The sequence below is a fragment of the Heterodontus francisci genome, chromosome 6, assembly GCF_036365525.1.
Source record: "Heterodontus francisci isolate sHetFra1 chromosome 6, sHetFra1.hap1, whole genome shotgun sequence".
Classification (NCBI taxonomy): Eukaryota; Metazoa; Chordata; class Chondrichthyes; order Heterodontiformes; family Heterodontidae; genus Heterodontus; species Heterodontus francisci.
The window spans coordinates 19,685,730-19,709,199 of record NC_090376.1 but is presented as its reverse complement, the minus strand read 5'-3'; the positions used below and the strand labels follow the sequence as shown (position 1 = coordinate 19,709,199).

At 42.5% G+C, this 23,470-nt stretch overlaps 1 protein-coding gene across 3 annotated transcripts in view; it reads right to left on the bottom strand.

Annotated features, from left to right (window-relative positions):
• ppp2r3b (protein phosphatase 2, regulatory subunit B'', beta) overlaps positions 1-23,470 on the bottom strand; it is a 159,269-nt gene that overhangs the window by 12,900 nt on the left and 122,899 nt on the right. For 2 of the 3 annotated variants that reach the window (XM_068033220.1, XM_068033221.1), the window contains 4 exons: positions 22,740-22,829; positions 19,311-19,486; positions 15,428-15,546; positions 11,909-12,018 (listed from right to left, as the gene is read on the bottom strand). In XM_068033220.1, the coding sequence (XP_067889321.1) occupies positions 11,909-12,018; positions 15,428-15,546; positions 19,311-19,486; positions 22,740-22,829 (495 nt within the window). Of the gene's footprint in view, positions 1-11,904; positions 12,019-15,427; positions 15,547-19,310; positions 19,487-22,739; positions 22,830-23,470 lie in introns of those variants that run through there. The other variant, XM_068033223.1, reaches the window with a different exon arrangement.

Here is a 23,470-nt window from a genome sequence, read left to right as displayed (position 1 = left end):
GCGCCTCTGTCTTTTTTCCTGCCAACTACTAAGTCTCTTCGACTCGCTACATTTTAGCCCCGTCTTTACGGCTGCCCGCCAGCCCTGGCGAACGCTGGCAACTGACTCCCACGACTTGTGATCAATGTCACAGGATTTCATGTCGCGTTTGCAGACGTCTTTAAAGCGGAGACATGGACGGCTGGTGGGTCTGATACCAGTGGCGAGCTCGCTGTACAATGTGTCTTTGGGGATCCTGCCATCTTCCATGCGGCTCACATCGCCAAGCCATCTCAAGCGCCGCTGACTCAGTAGTGTGTACAAGCTGGGGATGTTGGCCGCCTCGAGGACTTCTGTGTTGCAGATATGGTCCTGCCACCTGATGCCAAGTATTCTCCGGAGGTAGCGAAGATGGAATGAATTGAGACTTCGCTCTTGGCTGACATACGTTGTCCAGGCCTCGCTGCCATAGAGCAAGGTACTGAGGACACAGGCCTGATACACTCGGACTTTTGTGTTCCGTGTCAGTGCGCCATTTTCCCACACTCTCTTGGCCAGTCTGGACATAGCAGTGGAAGCCTTCCCCATGCGCTTGTTGATTTCTGCATCTAGAGACAGGTTACTGGTGATAGTTGAGCCACAGGGGAGCACCCTGTAGAACTATTAGAGAAAGAAATGTGCTACACCATTGATTTTACTTAATAGGTAACCTGGGTTCTGTTCTGTTTTGTTTTCATAACAATACAACCTGTTTAATTCATCAGTTAGGTATGTTATTGAAGGTTCATGGCAAAGGTGGTGGATCTTGTGAGTTTGGGGGGGGGGGGGGGGGGTGAGGGTGTGCGGTGGGGAAAGAGATTGCGTAGGGCCTTGGGATTGCTGTACTTCCGTGCTTCGTGATGTTGGAGTGTGTTGGTGGTCATGGCTGACAATAGGACTTCACAGATGTGGGTGTTTGAGGAGTGACCGCACTCCATGCTGGAAGTTGAGTTCACGTTTCTTCGGTCAATGAAAATGCTAAAGTCTATTATAAAGGATGAGATAGCAGAACACTTGGAAAGCATAAACAGGATTGGACAAAGTCAGCATGGGTTTACGAAAGGGAAATCATGCTCAACAAATCTACTGGAGATTTTTAGTCATAGTCATAGAGATACAGCACTGAAACAGGCCCTTCAGCCCACTGAGTCTGTGCCAACCAACAACCACCCATTTATACTAACCCTATAGTAATCCCATATTCCCAACTACCTACCTACACTAGGGGCAATTTATAATGGCCAATTTACCTAACAATCTGCAAGTCTTTGGCTGTGGGAGGAAACCGAAGCACCCGGCAAAAACCCACACGGTCACAGGGAGAACTTGCAAACTCCGCACAGGCAGTACCCAGAATCGAACCCGGGTCGCTGGAGCTGTGAGGCTGCAGTGCTAACCACTGCACCACTGAGGATGTAACTAGTAGAATAGATAAGGGAGAACCAGTGGATGTGATATATTTGGATTTTCAGAAGGCTTTTGATAAGGTCCCACATAAGAGGTTAGTGTGCAAAATTAAAGCACATGGGATTGCGGTAATATACTGGCATGGATTGACAATTAGTTGACAGACAGGAAACAGAGTAGAATAAACGGGTCTTTTTCTGGGTGGCGGGCAGTGACTAGTGGGGTACCACAGGGATCAGTGCTTCGGCCCCAGCTATTCACAATATATATTAATGACTTGGGTCAGGGGACTAAATGTAACATTTCCAAGTTTGCAGACGAGACAAAGCTGGGGGGAGGGGGGAAATGTGAGCTGCGAAGAGGATGCAAAGAGGGTCCAATGTGATTTGGACAAGTTGGGTGAGATGGCAGATGCAGCATAACTTGGATAAATGTGAGGTTATCCACTTTGGTTGTAAAAACAGAAAGGAAGATTATCTGAATGGTGATAGATTGGGAAAAGGGGATTGATTGGGAAAAGGGGAAAAGCAATGAGACCTGGGGTGTCCTTGTACAAGAGTTGCTGAAAGCAAGCATTCAGGTGCAGCAAGCAGTTAGGAAGGTGAATGTTGGCCTTCATTGCAAGAGGATTTGAGTACAGGAGCAAGGATGATTTACTGCAGTTATACAGGGCCTTGGTGAGACCACATCTGGAGTATTGTGTGCAGTTTTGGTCTTATCTGAGGAAGGATGTTCTTGCCATGGAGGGAGTGCAAAGAAGATTTACTAGGCTGATTCCTGGGATGGCAGGATTGACGTATGAGAAGAGATTGGGTCGACTAGGCCTACATTCACTAGAGTTTAGAAGAATGAGAGGGAATCTCACAGAAACCTATAAAATTCTAACAGGACTAGACAGGTTAGATGCAGGGAGGATGTTCCCGATGGCTGAGGAATCCTGAACCAGGGGTCACAGTCTCAGGATACAGGGTATGCCATTTAGAACCGAGATGAGGAGAAATTTCTTCACTCAGAGGGTGGTGAACCTGTGGAATATTCTACCGCAGAAGGCAGTGGAGGCCAAGTCATTTAATATATTCAAGAAGGAGATAGATATATTTCTTAATGCCAAAAGGATCAAGGGATATGGGGAGAAAGTGGGAACAGGGTACTGAATAAGACGATCAGCCATGATCATAAGATCATAAGAACTAGGAGCAGGAGTAGGCCATCCGGCCCCTCGAGCCTGCTCCGCCATTCAATAAGATCATGGCTGATCTTTTCGTGGACTCAGATCTACTTACCCGCGCTCCCACCGTATCCCTTAATTCCTTTATTGTTCAAAAAGATATCTACCTTAGCTTTAAAGATGTTTACTGAAGAAGTGTCAACTACTTCACTGGGCAAGGAATTCCATAGATTAACAACCCTCTGGGTGAAGAAGTTCCTTCTTAATTCAGTCCTAAATCTTCTCCCTCTAATCTTGAGGCTATGCCCTCTTGTCCTAGCTTCACCTGCCAGTGGAAACATCCTCTCTACTTGTATCTTATCCATTCCCTTCATGATTTTATATGTTTCTATAAGATCCCCCCTCATTCTTCTGAACTCCAATGAATATAATCCCAATCTACTCAGTCTCTCCTCATAAACCAACCCCCTCAACTCCGGAATCAACCTTGTGAACCTCCTCTGCACCCTCTCCAGTGCCAGTATATCCTTTCTCAAGTAAGGAGACCAAAACTGCACACAGTACTCCAGGTGCTGCCTCACCAGTACCTTATACAGCTGCAACATAACCTCTCTGCTTTTAAACTCAATCCCTTTAGCAATGAAGGACAAAATTCCATTTGCCTTCCTAATTACTTGCTGTACCTGCAGACCAACCTTCTGCGATTCATGCACAAGGACACCTAGGTCCCTCTGCATAGCAGCAACTTTTTACCATTCAAGTAACAATCCTTTTTACTGTTACTCCTACCGAAATGAATGACTTCACATTTATTAACATTGTATTCCATCTGCCAGACCTTTGCCCACTCACTCAATGTATCTGTGTTCCTCTGCAAAGTTTCACAGTCATCTGCACACTTTGCTCTGCCACTCATCTTAGTGTCATCTGCAAACTTTGACACCCTACACGTGGTCCCCAACTCCAAATCATCTATATAAACTGTAAATAATTGCGGTCCCAACACCGATCCCTGAGGCACACCACTAGTGACTGATTGCCACCCAGAATAGCACTCATTTATCCCCACTCTCTGCTTCCTGTTAGTCAACCAATCCTCTATCCATGCTAATACTTTACCCCCAACGCCATGCATCCTTATCTTATGCAGCAGCCTCTTGTGCGGCACCTTGTCGAAGGCCTTTTTTGAATGGTGGAACAGGCCCCAAGGGCTGAATGGCCTACTCCTGCTCCTATGCTCTATGTTTCTAGGTCATGAGGGTTGAGCGGCGATCGGGTGAAATGCTGCTGAATCAGCGTTGTCCTTGTGGCCATGCCAGCTTGCAGTTCACCCAGAGGTCTGGTTGCTGGCCACTGAGGTGGAGTGGCATTCCAGGTCCTCCTCCTCAACCATTTCCAGGCCTCTTTGTATTGTCATATCATGCAGGCCACAGCAAATGACCACAATAACAGACACTCTGGATAGCTTGTATTGGAGAGAACCAACTGACTGGTCAAGGCAATGGAAGTGCATTTTCAAGATGCCAATGATCTGTTAAATGCAGGTCTGTGTTAGTAGGTGGCGCTCTCCATCTGTCTCTCGGTAGCGGACGAACGTCAGGAGCCAGCATTTCAGAGGTTTACCCTTATCCCCCAGCAACCACCCACGGAGTCTGGATGTGGGGCTTAAGAGGTGCGGCACCTGGGACTCTCGCAGGATAAAGGCGTCATGACAGCTGCCCAAGAATAGGGCACAGACCTTCAAGGTTCACTTCCTGTGGTCACAGACCAGCTGGACATTCAATGAGTGACGGCATTTTCTGTTCAGAAATCTGACTGGCAGGTCTTTCGGTGCCTTGATGGTTACATGGGTGCAATTGATGACCCCCTAGACATGAGGCAATCCATCAATGGCGGCAAAGCCCAAAGCCCTCTGTGCCTGTGCTGGTCCGGTCCATCTGTGTCAAAGTGCATGCAGGTCCCCCCCCACACCCCTCAGCATCTGCGAGCTCCGTGATAAACTGCTGACTGTGAGATGCACCTAGGTCTGCAGTTGATCCCTGGAATGACCCAGTTGCATAGAAATTCAAGGCTATCGTGACTTTGATGGCTGTGATGCCTCAGGTGATTGTAGATCAGAGCACAAACGTCTGAGATCATTGGCCTGGATAGGCGCAGCCTCCTACAGCACTGGCACTCATATCTGCAGGCAGCTGACTCATCGGTGGTAGAGCCAACGTCTAGGGTAGCGTCTTCTTCCCCACAGCCCCCTGCTGTGCTCCTCTGGCCTCCTCCTGTTCAGCCGGCTGCATCTTCTGAAGCTCATCCTGGCTGCTCAGTCCACGGTCAGAGTAGCCGGTTCCCATCTGACCTCCCTCAGCTGGCGCACACACACACACCAGGCCTTCCCCTACCAAGACCAGCTGCTCAAGTGATGTCAGTGGCTTCACGTCCCTCCCCAGATTCCTACCACTCACCACTGCTGAATGCAAGTCTTTCAGCTCCAGCAATGGCTACCTCTGTGGCACTTTTTAAGCAACTGAGCTTTATTCTGGACTTTAACAATATTTTAGACAGCCCTTCCAGTAGCCTTCCTGGCCCCTCGCAGTGTTCACGACTTCTACACCCTGCTAAGTTCCAGACATGCCGTTTTCCCCGTGCATTCCCACTGAAAATTCTAAATGGCTCCTGATGAGCCTTTCAATGAGCTCAACCGCTAATTAACTGGAGGCCTCCGTACTTCCTGATCTCTCCCCCCCCCCCCCCACCCCACTCCTGGCATCCCTTTAAAAATTGCTTTGCGTTCTGGAGGTGGTGGGAGCCAGTGTCGACTTCGGAGTACACAATTTTGAAATTGTGCACGCACTCACTCCTGCACCACCGGAGTTTGAAAATCTAGCTCTATGATTGTAAGTTCACACAGATCAATTATTTGACTGTATTTTCATTTAATTCACTAGGTGGCAGTAAAAACTTGTGCTTCATTTCTCCTCGGCCAGAATTTGCTGTAACAGGGCATCTGGTACATGCCTTTTGTTAGACTTGGCCCAGCACCCTTCAGCTCAAAAAACCTTTGCCTACAAGTTGCTGAAAGTGAGAGCTGATAATGGCACAGCGAGGGAAACAGGGAGGACTGAGAAGGACACTGATTAAAAGAGAGTGAATGAAATGTCAAATTAGGTACAGAAAAAAAAGGAAAGATCAGATTAAGAAAGAGAAAAAAAAAAGACACAGAAAAGAGAAATTACATTTTGTTGACATTTTAAAAATCTTCCTGAAAAATTCAAAACCCGATGGACTTTTTTCTTGTAATGGTTAATTTTCAGTGCCAAGAGATTGCTTGGCAGTACTTAACAATTCTCACGTTATTAAAAGGGTACTTAAGCCACTAATTACTAGCCTTAAATATATGCAGCAGGTTTAGTTTATATCTACCACACAGATACAGCAATGTCACATTATCAATGCATTTCAATCGTGAGGCAGAATGCTAGGTGCCGTTTTCGCAAAGTGAACGGCGGAATGGAAAAAGAACTCAGACAGCAACTTTTGGATATTTACACTTAACAATGCATCTGCTCATCTGAAGTTAATGCACCATTTATGGATAAACAACAGTGAGCACCATTAGCCTCACTGTTATTTTGACAACAAATTCTGGCCCACACATTATTAGATCTGAGGTAGTGCACTCAATAGATATTCAAATTAGCAGTGTGGGAATCTATACAGCTTGACCTCAAAGGGAGATGTAAAAACTTAAAAAAACATTTATTTGCAGAGTGGTCATGGCTTTGAAAGCAGTGGGACTACATCCTCCCTCCCCTTTTCAATGCCTTAATTTGCACTGCATGACCAGTGTCACACTGCTGTTAACACCTGCCCCATGTTGCATTTCAGTTATAAAAAAGGGGGGTAAACATCAAACCACAATACTGGACCAAAACTCACTACAAGTGCTGTGACTGAAATTTCAAATGTGTGGAAAGTGATTATTAAGCACAATTAGCATAGAATTATTCCTGCTTCTCAGAATTGTTGAGAAAATGAATTTAATTTGAAACTAACCAAAGGCACAGACAATACAGTAAGCAATGAGGCAGATATTCAGGCCAAACCAAGATGTCAGAATAAACTAGTATTTCCAACTTGCTGTTAAAGTCTTTGTTACAACTCTCAGGATTGTGCATGAAGATGATAATTTAAAGAAAAGTTTAAATTTCAGACAGTAGTGCAGTTGATATTTTAATATTGTCACTTGGGACCTAATCTTGTCTGAAATGAATGACTCCATTTAAAATTTGTTGCAGCATGTAATGTACACACATTAGCCATAGGACAAGTCACTGAGGCAGAATGGATTCCAAATACCAACATGGTCAATGCATATTCAAGCCTTTAATCTCACCTGAATTAGTACTACTACTCCCTGCCTCTTTCTCACAATTGTTGGGAAAATGAAGATTTTAATTGGAAATGAGCCAAAAATACACCCACAATATACCAAGCAGGCAATATACCAAGCAGGGAGGTTGGCAGGGAAAACAAAAAAGGTTTGACATGGTAGGTAAAAAAAGAAAAGAATGCTGTACACTGTTTTTTCAGTTTTTTGAATTTTAACTATTTGTGCAACAGCTAACATGGAGTACCACTTGGTCACAGAAATAATGGGTCTTTGGCAGTAGTACAAAACTGTCAATAGCAAATCAACTGGCTTTTTTTTATTCTTTCATAGGATGTGGGCATTGCTAACAGGCCAGCATTTGTTGCCCATCCCTAATCGCCCTTGAACAGAGTGGCTTGCTAGGCCATTTCAGAGGGCAGTTAAGAGTCAACCATATCGCAGTGGGTCTGGAGTCACATGTAGGCCAGACCAGGTAAGGAGAGCAGATTTCCTTCCCTAAAGGCCATTAGTGAACAAGATGGGTTTTTATGACAATTGATGATAGTTTCATGGCACCATTATTGAGACTTACTTTCTATTCCAGACTTTTATTATTTGAATATAAATTCGACCAGCTGCCATGGTGGGATTTGAACCCATGTTCCGAGAGCATTGGCCTGGGTCTCTGGATTACTAATCTAGTGACAGTACCACTATGCCATCATCTCCCCGATTTTAAACACCACCCAATTCTCTTTTCAACTAATTTCAATGGAAAACAGAGACTGCAGATGTGCTATATTGACAAAGACCAATTTCATTCCCAATATACTGAAAACAAGCTGATCACAGAGTTGGTTGATAACTTGAGGGTTACATAGTTGAGGTCAACTTACTGGCTAAATACAGCAATGCTTATGATCTCTGTAATTCACACTGGCATTCAGTATGGTTAATCAGTCACTACGGCTACTCAAGCTTACAGACTCATTTGGGGTGTAGAATGCAGCATTAAGTATTCTTTGAATCAGAACATCTCAAATGGACATTACAATCAATGGATTACCTTTCAAACGCAGTCAGCTTTCTAATGGCAAACAGAACTGCCATTTTGCATACAGTAATGTGCCATAAACAGCAAAATGAATGAGTCGTTAATCTGCTTTTAGTGGTATTGCTGAGGGAAGAATATTGATCAGGACACTAGAATAATTCCCTGCTCTTCTTCAAATATTACCACAGCATCTTTTACAGGGGTTTTGTTTAACGTCTTGCCTGAAAGGTGGCATTTTTAATAATGCAAACTTAGTAAGGTGCAGGTACTCTTATTTATGAATATTGCTAACAGTAAAAGACTAGATCAGAATCCACTGGAACACTAACCTCAATTAGAGTTTTTTCCACTTATTACCCTTTCCTGCGTTCTATTGCAGAAACAATTTTCAGCCCAACTAGGCAATTTTCTATAAAATTCCATGAACGCAAAAAAGTCTTGTAAATGATATGTTGTCAGATATCATGTGGTAAACCAAGTGAGGCCTTCATCAGCCAATTTAGATACCTTCTCAGAGAATTTCTGTAGATTTGTAAGTTGCAGCCAATTGCTTCTAAAATCCATACTGAATTTATGTATGGTGGTTAAATAAAGAAAAGACTTGCATTTATGTAGCGCTTTTAACGACCACTTTTTGAAGTGTAATCACTGTTGTAATGTAGGAAACAGGGAATGTAATGGAGAATTTTCACAAAATTATGTCCCAGCGGAGAAACAGATCTAAAGTGTGGGCAAGACCCTCAAACGTTCAGGTTGTTGAATTACATTTGCAATGAATGCTTCCAGTGCTGTGCAGCTTTCCAATACAAATAATGTTCTGTCACCAACTTTCATGCATAGGAAATACAAATTGCAAGTTAAAACACCTGAATACAACCATTGCCAACTTCCACTCTGCGACTGTTTTCTCAGTATCAGATTTGCTATTTTATTCAGATTTCTTCACTTTTCATTTCCCACAGACTTTTCTTGGACTCATTTCAATTTTCTTCCCTTCATCTTATTTTATTCTCTCCAGCTTCTGCAGTCTCCACCGAACAGAAACTGTATAGCCCCATTTCTTCTTTCCTGTGTTTGAAATATGAAGTACTAGGGTGCCTTTGAATTTTGTAAACTGCACTACCATGGTGCCCTGACTGGGCTGCATTCGGAGTTTTACACAATAGACACATAAGATAATCAGAGGGTTGGACAGGGTGGATAGTGAGAGCCTTTTTCCTCGGATGGTGATGGCAAACACGAGGGGACATAGCTTTAAGTTGAGGGGTGATAGATATAGGACAGATGTCAGAGGTAGTTTCTTTACTCAGAGAGTAGTAGGGGCGTGGAACGCCCTGTCTGCAACAGTAGTAGACTCGCCAACTTTAAGGGCATTTAAGTGGTCATTGGATAGACATATGGATGAAAATGGAATAGTGTAGGTCAGATGGTTTCACAGGTCGGCGCAACATCGAGGGCTGAAGGGCCTGTACTGCGCTGTAATGTTCTATGTTCTAATTACAACTCTCTGCTTCATGTACAGTAATGGTGTTCCCTAGAATGTTGTGCAAGAGGTTTTGGAAACTGGACTAACAGTTTTTCTGGATTTCAGTGTGACTATAATACTAAGATTATCTAAAGCGTGGATAGCGATTCACATTGTAAACATTACACTGCTGCGCACAATCTACTCCAATAGGTATTCTCATTTTACATCTGGGGGAAACATTAAAATGTTTTTAACCTCTACTGGCTTAGCAAATCAGCAAACAAAAGCTTGCATTTGGAATAGATAAACATTACCCTATTTGATTTCCACTGCCAGTAACACTAGTGGAAGAAAAGGCATTTTCCTTTCCTAAGGCAGTCATCTTTAACTCTTAACAACATAAGAGTTAAATAAGACAACGGTGATTTTCACAAAAAAGTCTGCGTCCAATTTCTTGCGCATTAGCAATTGTCCTTCATTGCACTGAAACCATATTAACAATGTCAACAGGTAACATTTACTCCTCAAATCCATTCCAAGCCACTCACCTCAAGACTCCTTCCGAATTTTTAATTTGAAAAAGTTTCAGCAATTTTAATCAAGTTTTCCTCACTATCCAACCAAGTTGAACTCAAACTTGGTTTCCAAATGAATGGTCAAACTATGCCAAAAGCTTCAACATTATGCAAAATGCATTCTTTTTTCAGAATGAGTAAACAGTGGTCTAACTCTTTATTAAGCAGCACACAATTCAAACAATCTGATAACACACATTATATTGAATCACACTTAGTACTATTTACATTGCTTTGTTCAAATTAGATAATATGATCTACCTAACCACAGCATTTATTTAAAAAGTCAGTTAGTCATAGAGTCATACAGCACAGAAACAGACCCTTCGGCCCATTGTGTCTGTGCCGGCCATCAAGCACCTATCTATTCTAATCCCATTTTCCAGCACTTGGCCCGTAGCCTTGTATGCTATGGCGTTTCAAGTGCTCATCTAAATACTTCTTAAAAGTTGTGAGGGTTCCAGCCTCTACCATCCCTTAAGGCAGTGTGTTCCAGATTCCAACCACCCTCTGGGGGAAAATATTTTTCCTTAAATCTCCTCTAAACCACCTGCTCCTTACCTTAAATCTATGCCCCCTGGGTACTGACACCTCTGCTAAGGGAAAAAGTTTCTTCCTATCTATGCCCCTCATAATTTTGTTTATCTCAATCAAGTCCCCCCTCAGCCTTCTCTGCTCTAAGGAAAACAACCCCAGCCTATCCAGTCTCTCTTCATAGCTGAAATGCTGTAACCCAGGCAACATCCTGGTGAATCTCCTCTGCACCCTCTCCAGTGCAACCACATCGTTCCTATAGTGTGGCGACCAGAACTGTCCACAGTACTCCAGCTGTGGCCTAACTAGCATTTTATACAGCTCCATCATAACCTCCCTGCTCTTATATTCTATGCCTCGGCTAATAAAGGCAAGTATCCCATATGCCTCCCTAACCACCTTATCTACCTGTGCTGCTGCCTTCAGTGATCTATGGACAAGTACACCAAAGTCCCTCTGACCCTCTGTACTTCCGAGGGTCCTACCACCCATTGTATATTCCCTTGCCTTGTTAGTCCTGCCAAAATGCATTACCTCACACTTCTCAGGATTAAATTCCATTTGTCACTGCTTTGTCCACCTTACCAGCCCATCTACTTCATCCTGTAATCGAAGGCTTCCCTCCTCACTATTTACGACACCACCAATTTTCGTGTCATCTGCGAACTTACTGATCATACCTCCTATATTCACGTCGAAATCATTAGTGTACACTACAAACAGCAAGGGTCCCAGCACCGATCCCTGCGGTACACCACTGGTCACAGGCTTCCAATCATAAAAACAACCCTCGACCATCGCCCTCTGCCTCCTGCCACTAAGCCAGTTTTGGATCCAATTTGCCAAATTTCCTGGATCCCATGGGCTCTTACCTTCTTGACCAATCTCCCATGCAGGACCTTATCAAAAGCCTTACTGAAGTCCACGTGGACTACATCAACTGCTTTACCCTCATCTACATATCTAGTCACCGCCTCAAAAAATTCAATCAAGTTTGTTAGACATGATCTCCCCCGACAAAGCCAAGCTGACTATCCTTGATGAATTTCTGCCTCTAATAGTGGAGATTAATCCTGTCCCCTCAGAATTTTTCCCCAATAGTTTCCCGACCACTGATGTTCTAAACCCATGCCTATTTAAGGGGTGAAAAAGTGAGCTATAGTTCAGTACTTCTGTCCCATGTCTATGTGAGAGATAATAGGGCATAATGTTTGAAAATGACAACTATGGGAATACAAGGTCAGTCTTTCATTGCTTATAATCTGAAAACACCTCTTCAGTAAAACAAGATCTAAACTTCCGTTAATCAGCAATCTCTTACCCATCATTCCAGTTTTCATTGGCTGCTTCTTCAGCCACCAGATTTTCATATTCATTTAAAGCGTACCTCTCCCAGTCAGTCATTTCTGGCCCATCATTCTCCACATCTTGCTGCACAGGAAAGATTGCAATTGCAGGGGTGTCACAAATGTTGTATTTAAGTATGATAGTGCACTATGTGCAAGCAGCTTAAAACAGATCATTACAAAATTCTCTCAAACATTGCAAACAATTTAAATGTCTGTACATCTCCTCTACACTAATCATTGATTTCAGCTAATGGAAAGTTACTCAATTTGATAGACACTCTTGCTTAGGCATCTTTATTTTATTGATTTATTTTTTATTTAGAGATACAGCACTGAAACAGGCCCTTCGGCCCACCGAGTCTGTGCCAACCAAGAACCACCCATTTATACTAACCCTACAGTAATCCCATATTCCCTACCACCTACCTACACTAGGGGCAATTTACAATGGCCAATTTACCCAACAACCTGCAAGTCTTTGGCGGTGGGAGGAAACCGGAGCACCCGGCGAAAACCCACGCGGTCACAGGGAGAACTTGCAAACTCCGCACAGGCAGTAGCCAGAATTGAACCCGGGTCCCTGGAGCTGAGAGGCTGCGGTGCTAACCACTGCGCCACTGTGCCGCCCCAATATAAGTGGGTACTATCATGCCCAATATCTTTGGCCTCCTTATCTCGAGAGACAATGGATAAGCGCCTGGAGGTGGTCAGTGGTGTGTGGAGCAGCGCCTGGAGTGGCTATAAAGGCCAATTCTAGAGTGACAGGCTCTTCCACAGGTGCTCTTCCACATCATGCCCAATAAAGACATATCATATTCCTACTTTTAAGATACAATCTTTGTTCAAGGTGGAGTCTTTAAAATTGACTTAATATTTTAAAATAAGGGGAGACAATGCTGCAAAAAAGGCTGCCAAAGGTCAGACGACCTCGCCTGTGTATTGGAACATTGCCTCACTGTCTGTTAAGGATAAAAAGATACATTCCAGGCTAAGAGGTGTCAATTACACCCAACTTGAAACCATCAAGGGACGTTCCCGAATTGAATGGGTTCTTCTGAAACAAATGTGTGAATTAGTCACATCATAACTGGATTATACTCATCCAGTCATTAATGGGTGGCTATGGATCTCCACGTCCTGGTCCATTGTGTGATCACAGCAGGGGAGAGGGACATGCATCTCCTAACAGAAGCTAATGACAGAGATTTTGACCTTAAAAGTGAGCTATCTGGGAAGGGGGGGGGGGGGAGAAAAGAGAAAGAGAGAGGGGGAGGGAGGGGGAGGGGCAGGAAAGGTTGGGGCAGGAGGGGGAGGGAGAGGGAGAGAAAAGAGATCACCCAACCTCTCAGAAGGCAGTTGAGCCAGGTGCTGTGAAAAGATCAAGCCAAAACAAGGAAGGAATGCTGCTGCGAATTCTACACTTCAACTTGGAGCAGTAGAGAACTAAAAGTGACCGCCACCTCCAATCTGAACTTTTAACCACCAAAAATCTATTACACCTCAGTGAGTCAAGACTACAAACAACCCAGGCCTGCACCTTTAAAAAAGGCAGTTCTACTTAGAAAATTCAACAGGTTTACCGTAAACCACAAACACCTACCAAAATTTGAACTCTTGTCTTTTGCCTTCTATCTATCTTCTTTTGAGCGAGCATGAGAGAGTGCATGCGCGCAGGAGTGGTGGTGCAAACATTTCGGGAATGAATACTGTTCAATAAATAGTTAATCTTCTGTTTTAAACCTACAAGAAAACCTGTCACTGTCTGTTTATTTGGCTAGTAAAACACTTGGGCTAACTCATCATTTTAAACAAAACACGATTACGGTCAGTTGGGAGGTGAACAGTGGGAACCACCCACACCCCTTACCACCTGGCCATAACAGTATGCTCGGATCCAGGAAAACTAGTTTATACTAGTTTTAGTTGGGAAATTAGAAATTCTGCTTCCATCTTTTCAGAAATCTTTTAGAATAACCACCAGCAACTATCATTGGTTTGAAATTCTTTACTGGTCTCCCCTATTTGCGTTTAAGTATTTTGTAAATCCTATATTCAAATAAATAAGCTCTCAAGAACAACAACACATTAAGAAAATAAATGTACCCTAAAGCCAAAGATCAGCTGGATTGCTCCTTCACCCTCAGAGTTCCAGCGATCTAAAATACCTCAAGTAGAACCCCAGGAAGGAATGGAAAGATGGCTGCTTTTGAAACATGACTGCTTGAAGCTGGTTCTTAGTGATGCATAATGGTTGATACTAAAGAGAACTAGGATGAGCCTGACCCTCAGCATGTGATACAGATACCCATTAGTACAATGCTGGATATGAGGGAGCAGCAATTTGCTCCTCTATTCTCATGTCCGAGAAGGAATCTGCACAATCTTCAGAGTTGGAGGCTCCCTCAAGAATGGATAGGACCAATGGAATAGGGGATTGTTCCGAAATATAAATGTCTATACTTTCACAAGAGGGATGCTCATGTAGAAAATTTACAGCACAGGAGGCCAAAACAGCCCATCATGTCTATGGTGGCCGAAAAAGAGCTATCTAGTGTCATCACACTTTCCAGCCCTGTAGAGATTAGAGATTAGAGATACAGCACTGAAACAGGCCCTTCGGCCCACCGAGTCTGTGCCGAACATCAACCACCCATTTATACTAATCCTACACTAATCCCATATTCCTACCAAACATCCCCACCTGTCCCTATATTTCCCTACCACCTACCTATACTAGTGACAATTTATAATGGCCAATTTACCTATCAACCTGCAAGTCTTTTGGCTTGTGGGAGGAAACCGGAGCACCCGGAGAAAACCCACGCAGACACAGGGAGAACTTGCAAACTCCACACAGGCAGTACCCGGAATCGAACCCGGGTCCCTGGAGCTGTGAGGCTGCGGTGCTAACCACTGCGCCACTGTGCCGCCATTAGGTTACAACACTTGCAGAGCATATCCAAGTAGTTTTTAAATGTGATGAGGTTTCTGCCTCTATCACCCGTTCAGGCCTACTGTTTATGCCTACAAGTACTTTGCACTCAGATTGGTCCTGCAGCAGCTAATTCAGAGGTTCAGCATAAAGTCAGAGTCCTTTTGGAGAGACCCAACTAGTGAAAAAGTTTCCTCACTACCAACAAGTTATCAGTGTAATGAAATGCCGGATGATCTCCATTAATGCTGATAGATTGGTGTTGTATAGTGACAGCCTGGCATTGATACTGGGAAGAGTCAAAGAGATGAATGCTAAGCATCGTCAGTTTCATCCATGAACCTTTTTTTTTCACGTGGTTACCAAACTGGAGCCACTGCTTGAAGGGATATCCTGTGGTGGTCAGTGCTGATGGAGACAGTACTGGTGGAGACAGTACTGGAAACACTTTGTATAGTTTTGATAGTTTATCTTGTTTCATGTAGGTTAAGTCGATACTCTGTGCTTAAGGATAGAGGACTTGAGGTAGATAGTGTGGTTTCATAAATACAACAATTACCCTTGGAATAGAAAATGGGTCTTTCTGCTCATGTTCCAAATATTTGTCAATGTTAAAAAGGGTGTCAAAAAATACATTTGCCATCTTGCATTTCTTTAGGTCATGGAGTGTGATTTTTCCTGTGTAAAAAAAAAAGGCAGTTAATTTCATAGAAATGAAGATACCATTCTGACAGTTCAAGTTAAATACACATTTACTTATCTTCTCTAGATGGTTCAGAGTTTATCCAGCGAGTGTTAAATAAAGTCTCTACTTCCTCCCGGTTTGTGTTGAGTTACTGAATCTGAACAGGGTGACGGCAGACATACTACAGTCAACATAGTCACTTGGAACAATGGTGGGGAGGAGAAAGCAACCAGACCACCATTTCTTGATTGCTATCTAATGATCCCACTTGGAAAGTGCATACACATATAAGTCAGGAGAGGACAGTACTAGGTTCAGCTGCATTTCCCCTATGGTTAAATGGAGCAGCGGGGGAAAATTAAGAAAAATATTTATGAATATATGGATTTCATTTTGTATTGCCTACAACATAAAACTTAGACAATACCACTTGAATAGTTATGAGATTTAGTCAAAACAAATTTGACCCTGAGATGGCTAGTAGGTTCAGGCAAGTAACTGTTTTGCTAGGTTTTACTATTCTCAGCTTTTATATTGATGCTGAAACGACGACTAATTCTGTATATTACTGTGATGAAAAGCTACTGAAACATCAGCAATATTAAATCTAAAATAGCCATGCTCTAATACATGCTTTTTGCAAGAGTTATAGGTTAGCAAACAAGTGCAGGAAACTGTTGAGTCTGCCAATAGCACCCTTATTACAGCCTGGCTGAGATCTCCTGAAATTGCATCAGAGTGGAGGAAGTTCAACTCTTCACCTAACCTGGGCTGGAAGCACTCAAATGTTGACAATGGCTGAAAGATATTGCACAGCACAGATACCGCTCAAATTGACGGAGGTGAGTGAGTGAAAACACACAAAAATAGAGAACCTTCTTTTTCTTCATCCAACAAAATTTGGACCATATGTTGACACAAAGTAACTGAATAGACTTTACATATAGGCAATATTAAAAGCTTCACATTATAGTTTACTTTATAAACTGAAGAAACAGAAGTATGTGCATTAGATCTCAAACAGGACTGGACACTTTTCTGTGAATTTAGGTTACCATTGAACAAATAAGGGAATGGTAGCATAGTGGTTATGTTATTGGGACTAGTAAGCCAGAAGCCTGCAATAATGATTTGGAAACACATGTTCAAGTTCCACGTCAACAGCAGGAAATTTAAATTCACTTAACGAAGTGTTGAATAAAAGCTCGTATCAGTAATGGTGACCATTTAACTACCAGATTGTCATTAAAACCGATCTGGTTCACTAATGTCCTTTAGGGAAGGCAATCACAGAGTCATAGAGTTATACAGCACAGAAACAGACCCTTCAGCCCATTGTGTCTGTGCCGGCCATCAAGCACCACTAATCCCATTTTTCAGCACTTGGCCGCAGCCTTGTATGCTATGGCGTTTCAAGTGCTCATCTAAATACTTCTTAAATATTGTGAGGGTTCCTGCCTCGACCACCTCTTCAGGCAGTGCGTTCCAGATTCCAACCTCCCTGTGTGTGAAAAAAGTTTTCCTCAACTCCCCTCTAAACCTCCTGTTCCTTAACTTAAATCTATGCCCCCTGGTTATTGACCTCTCCGCTAAGGGAAAAGGTTACTTCCTATCCAACCTATCAATGCCCCTCATAATTTTGGATACCTCAATCATATCTCCCCTCAGCCTTCTCTGCTCTAAAGAAAACAACCCCAGCCTTTTCAGTCTCTCTTCATAGCTGAAATGCTCCAGCCCAGGCAACATCCTGGTGAATCTCCTCTGCACCCTCTCCAGTGCAATCACATCCTTCCTATAGTGTGGTGCCCAGAACTGTACACAGTACTCCAGCTGTGGCCTAACTAGCCTTTTATACAGCTCCATCATAACCTCCTTGCTCTTGTATTCTATGCCTCGGCTAATAAAGGCAAGTATCCCATATGCCTCCCTAACCACCTTATCTACCTGTGCTGCTGCCTTCAGTGATCTATGGACAAGTACACCAAGGTCCCTCTGACCCTCTGTACTTCCTAGGGTCCAACCATCCATTGCATATTCCCTTGCCTTGTTAGTCCTCCCAAAATGCATTACCTCACACTTCTCAGGATTAAATTCCATTTGCCACAGCTCCACCTATCTTACCAGCCCATCTATATCATCCTGTAATCAAAGGCTTTCCTCCTCACTATTTACGACACCACCAATTTTCGTCTCATCTGCAAACTTACTGATCATACCTCCTATATTCACGTCGAAATCATTAATGTACACTACAAACAGCAAAGGTCCCAGCACTGATCCCTGTGGTACACCACTGGTCACAGGCTTCCACTCACAAAAACAACCCTTGACCATTACCCACTGCCTCCTGCCACTAAGCCAATTTTGGATCCAAATTGCCCTGGATCCCATGGGCTCTTACCTTCTTAACCAATCTCCCATGCGGGACCTTATCAAAAGCCTTACTGATGTTCATGTAGACTACATCAACTGCTTTACCCTCATCTACACATCTCGTCACTGCCTCGAAAAATTCAATCAAGTTAGTTAGACATGATCTCCCCCTGACAAAGCCATGCTGACTATCCCTGCCCCTCCAAGTGGAGATTAATCCTGCCCCTCAGAATTTTTTCCAATAGTTTCCCAACCACTGACGTTAGACTCACCGGCCTGTAATTACTTGGTTCATCCTTGCTACCCTTCTTAAATAATGGTACCACATTCGCTGTCCTCCAATCCTCTGGTACCTCGCCTGTGGCCAGAGAGGGTTTGAAAATTTGTGTCAGAGCCCCTGCAATCTTCTGCCTTGCCTCACGTAACAGCCTGGGATACATCTCATCTGGGCCTGGGGATTTATCCACTTTTAAACCTGCTAAAACAGCTAATACATCCTCCCTTTCAATGCTAATTTGTTCAAGTATATCACAATCCCCTCCCTGATCTCTACACCTACATTGTCCTTCTCCATTGTGAATATGAATGAAAAGTAATCATTTAAAATCACACCTATGTCTTCCGGCTCCGCACACAGATTGCCACTCTGGTCCCTAATGGGCCCTACTCTTTCCCTGGTTATCCTCTTATCCTTAATATACTTATAAAACGCTTTAGAATTTTCCTTTATCTTGCCCTCCAGTGTTTTTTTATGTCCCCTCTTTGCTCTCCTAATTACTTTTTTAAGTACCCCCCCTACACTTTCTATACTCCTCTAGTGCCTCTGCGGTTTTCAGCGCTCTGAATCTGCCATAGACTTCCTTTTTTTCCCGGATCCAATCCTCTACATCCCTTGACATCCAGGGTTCCTTGGACCTGTTGGTCCTACCCTTCACCTTAATGGGTACATGTTGGCTCTGAACTCTCACTATTTCCTCTTTGAATGACTCCCACTGGTCTGATGTAGACTTTCCTACAAGTAGCTGCTCCCAGTCCACTTTAGCCAGATCCTGTTTTTTCATCTTAAAATCGGCCTTCCCCCAATTCAGTACCTTTATTTCCGGTCCATCTTTGTCCTTTTCCATAACTACCTTAAATATTAGAGTTACGGTCACTATCCCCGAAATGTTCCCCCACTGACACTTCTACCATTTGTCTGGCTGTCTGCTGTCCTTAACTAGTCTGGCCTACATCTGACTCTAGATCCACTGCAATGTGGCTGACTCTAAACTGCCCTCTGAAATGGCCTAGCAAGCCACTCAGTTAAAGGAAAGTAGGGATGGGTAGTAAATGGTGACTTTGCCAGCGAACACCCACATCCGTAAATAACCGGAAAAAAAATTACCTTCGCATTTTGGCTTAACAAGATCAAGCAATTGACAAAGGCAATCCTCAAAAGGCAGTGGCTCAATAGACATGCACTCTAGCTTTTTGCACTGGTCCTCGTAGAAATAGTTCAGTTCGTACATAGACAACACGCCATCTCCATCAAGGTCCATACAGCGGAACCAGTACTCAATACTGTCAGGGAGGAAAATGATAGATAATAAGGGCTATAAAAAGAAAAATTAACTACCAGCATGCACAACAGATACAAGATGAAGTGATTTTTACGGACTTTTCTTGAATGGCATTTCTAATGTTCTGAGATAGAAAAATCTAAATAGAAGCAACTGTTGGTATATTTTAATTTAGAACTGCAGGTCATTTAAAACATTGCTGTAAATCTTGTCCTAGGCCAACACAAGCTCCTCATTGCTGACTGCTTTAATTTAATGCTGGTCACTGTTAATTATACTATGCATTATCCCACTTTCTCTTTATACTTACTCCTTCCCCTCCCTCTTTTTAGGCCCCCTCCTTTCTGAACAGGTAGTTTCCTCCTCAGAAACTTCTTATTACAGGTGACAAGGTTATAAAGCAACAACAATAGAACTGCATGAAGAAGTGGACCATTATTAAAAGGAATTGCATTGCAACTAGCACTAGTTTGGGACAAAAACCTACACCACCAGGCTGCTTTTACAAAGGCAGAAATGCTGGAAAGGCATAGCACATCAGTCAGCATCTGGAAAACAGACAAGTTAATTCAAACGTAGAGACCAAACACAAATTGGGTGACTACTTTGCGGAACACCTTTGCTCAGTCTGCAAGCATGACTCCGAGCTTCCCGTTGCTTGCCATTTTAATTCACTACCTTGCTCTCATGCCCACATTTCTGTCCTCAGCCTGCTGCAGTGTTCCAGTGAAGCTCAACGCAAGCTCAAGGAACAGCACCTTATCTTTCAATTAGACACTTTATAGCCCTCTGGACTCAACATTGAATTCAACACTTTCAGAGCATGATTCTCATTCTGATTATTTTTAATCATGCGCCAATCTTAAACTTGTACTTCATGTTATTGCTTTTGGACAGAGCTGTTCATTATTCTGCCATTAACACTCTCTCTGGACAAATGCTTTGTCTTTACTACCACCAGGAAGACTCCCATTGCCTTTTGTTCCATGAAATCTTTGTCATTTAATCTCTCCTGCCCTCCACCTTATCACAGACCTTCCCTTTTGTTGTTCTTCCACGCCTCTCCCCGCTTTCACTTGTTCAAAATCTATTACATTTCTAACCTTTGCCAGTTCTAATAAAAGCTCATCGATCTGAAATGTTAACTGTTTCTCCATAGATGCTGTCAGACCTGCTGAGTATTTCCAGCACTTTGTTTTATTTCAGATTTCCAGCACTCGCAGTATTTTGCTTTTAAGTTAATTCTAGAACATATCACCACAACACTACCACCTGAAATAAACAATCTTAGTCTTTTGGATGCTGACCAACCTTCGAGTGTCTTTTCTAGCATTTTGTGTTTTTGCACAATTAAGCTATGATTATCCACCATTATTTGAGTTCTCATTTATCCCTGTGTTTTTTTTGCTGGACCACATTGCAGATGTAGTTTATAACATAGGAACAGGAGTAAGCCATTCAGCCTCTCGAGTCTGATCTCCCATTCAATTAGATGACGACTGATCTGCAGCTCAACCCCATTTAACCATCTGTTCAAAATTCTGATACCTTTACCTAACAAAAAGCTATCAATATCGGTCTTGACAATTTCAATTGTCCCAGCATCTACAACCTTATGGGGAAAGGAGAGTTCCAGATTTTCATTAGAGAGAGAGAAGAGAGAGAGTGTGAGTGTGTGAGAGAGAGAATGGAAGTGCTTCTTGATTTTGTTCCTAAGTGGCCTAGCTCTAACCTGAAGATTATGACCCGTTGTTCTGGATTTTCTCAGAGGAAATAGCTTACGTGCATCTACATTGAATCAATTCCTTCATCATTTTAAACACCCTGATAAATTTAGAATGTTGAGGGGTAATCCAAGGGAATGCAAGCCAAGTTTATCCAACCAATTCTCATAATTTAATCCTTTAACACTTTGTATCATCCTTGTGGATCAGTGTTGTAACTCTTCCAAGGTCAATATATCTTTCCTGAAACTGAACAGAACTCCAATTTGGGTCTAGCAAAGGCTCTGTACAACTGAAGCATCATCTCCTCATTTTTGAATTCCAACCTTCTTGAGATAAAGGCCAATATTTTATTAGCTATAATTACTTGTTGTATCTAGGGCACTAACTTTGTGATTTTAGTGGTTTAACCTGTTAGCTTTCACTATTATATGATTAATACAATCGTTTCATCTGGTTTTGGCTAATTTCCATACCTTCCTAAAACATGCAGATTAGCACTAGTATGGGTGAAATGATGCTTTTTGTTAAATGCCTGCTAACTGCACTGATCAAAAACTGCCAATCAATAATTTTAGGTAAAGGCCTGCTAAAAACATAGCTGCATCGCATGCTCCTGAAATTAAAAGTCCTGTGTTACTATTGGAATCACTATCAAATAAGTTCTGATGCTCTGGAGGAAATGATCAGCTGCTACAATACTGAGATAATGGTATATTAAATGTTATGGAGAATGCGTTTAGAGGTAGAAATCCTGACATATGAGGATTGAAAGCTGGAGAGTGAGAGAGATTGGGAGACTGGGTGGCAGCCAGCACTGGCACCAGCTGCCTCAGAGAAAAAACAAATCTTTCAGTACAGGTGTTGAAAAGGAGATAGACCCCTTATTCACATATGCAAAGGGAAAGAACAGCGCAATGATCAACTATTCAAATAAGTGGAGCAGCTTCTTACACATGGCTCTTACATTCATTTCCAAGTCTTTTGTCAGTTTGGGATTAAAAGATATGGAAAGAAAGAATATATAGGGTCCTTCTTACAAGCAGCCTCTCAATTCCCCAACAGCTGATCGGTGTACTCATTTCAATGGAAGTTCAATTTTCCTTCAGTTTCTATTATCTTCCACGGAAGTCTTCTCCATTATGGCCAATAATGAGATCTTAATATATTTTTGATTCCCATTTGTTTGCTCCTTGATTGTAACTTATGCAAACAGTTTTTTTAATAAGTATAGGATTATAAATCCAGATCAAGTCAAGTCAAGCCACTTTAACACGTATATAAGATCGACACCTTTATGGGGAAAAAATGGTTTGTATTACTTTACTAATAAATATTTAAACTGGGATATTTCGTATCTTTGACAGAGTCCAGATACAAAGTCTAAATTAAAGTGACTGCATTCAACTCAGGTGTTGAAATGTCTAAAAAATGATCAAGCATCATATATTTTATCCCCCTTCAGTTAAAAATTCTAACAGAAAATGTGATCAGTTGCAACCAATGTCATCATGCACACAAATTTTTCACCTGGTTGATGTCTTTTTGTCTTCTTCTGAAATCAAAAACCACACAAAGTCTGCATAACCAATCTTTCTTTCATGTGGAGCTTTTTTGTGCCTGTAAATTAATCAGCAGTTTTAACGTTAATGTTGGACTCGCTGTATTTACAACTTTATGAATAATCTTCTAGCGCAGGTCATTTGCAGCATCAATTTCTTGTAAACATTCTTTTCACATACAGTCATAATTTGCTGTGGCAGGCCATCCGATGGCATCTGCCATTAGTCAGAAATGCCCTTGCACTTCTAAATTAAAAAAAAAAGTTTTTGTGAGATGAGTTGCTGAAAATACGAGCTGATAACACTGTAGCAAAACAGGGCATCTGGGAACCAAGTGAACAGGGCAAGCAATTGTGCATCTCCTTAATCAAGCAATTGTGTATCCCTTTAATCAATCAGGTTGAAGGATTGGGAAAGGACTGAAGTGCAAGTATACCAGATGGACTGCAGCAGTTCAAGAAGGCAGCTCACCACCACCTACTCGAAGACAATTAGGGATGGGCAACAAATGCTGGTCTTGCCAGCGACGCCTACTTCCCATGAAATTAATACAAATGATTGAATTCAATGCCAAAAAAGGTAAAGAAAGAGAAATAAAGAGGGAAATTAAGTCTGGATTAAGAGAGAGGGAGACACAAAGGGAAAGCCATTTTTAATTAAAAAAAAAAACATTTTTAAAATCTCCAACTATTAAAACCT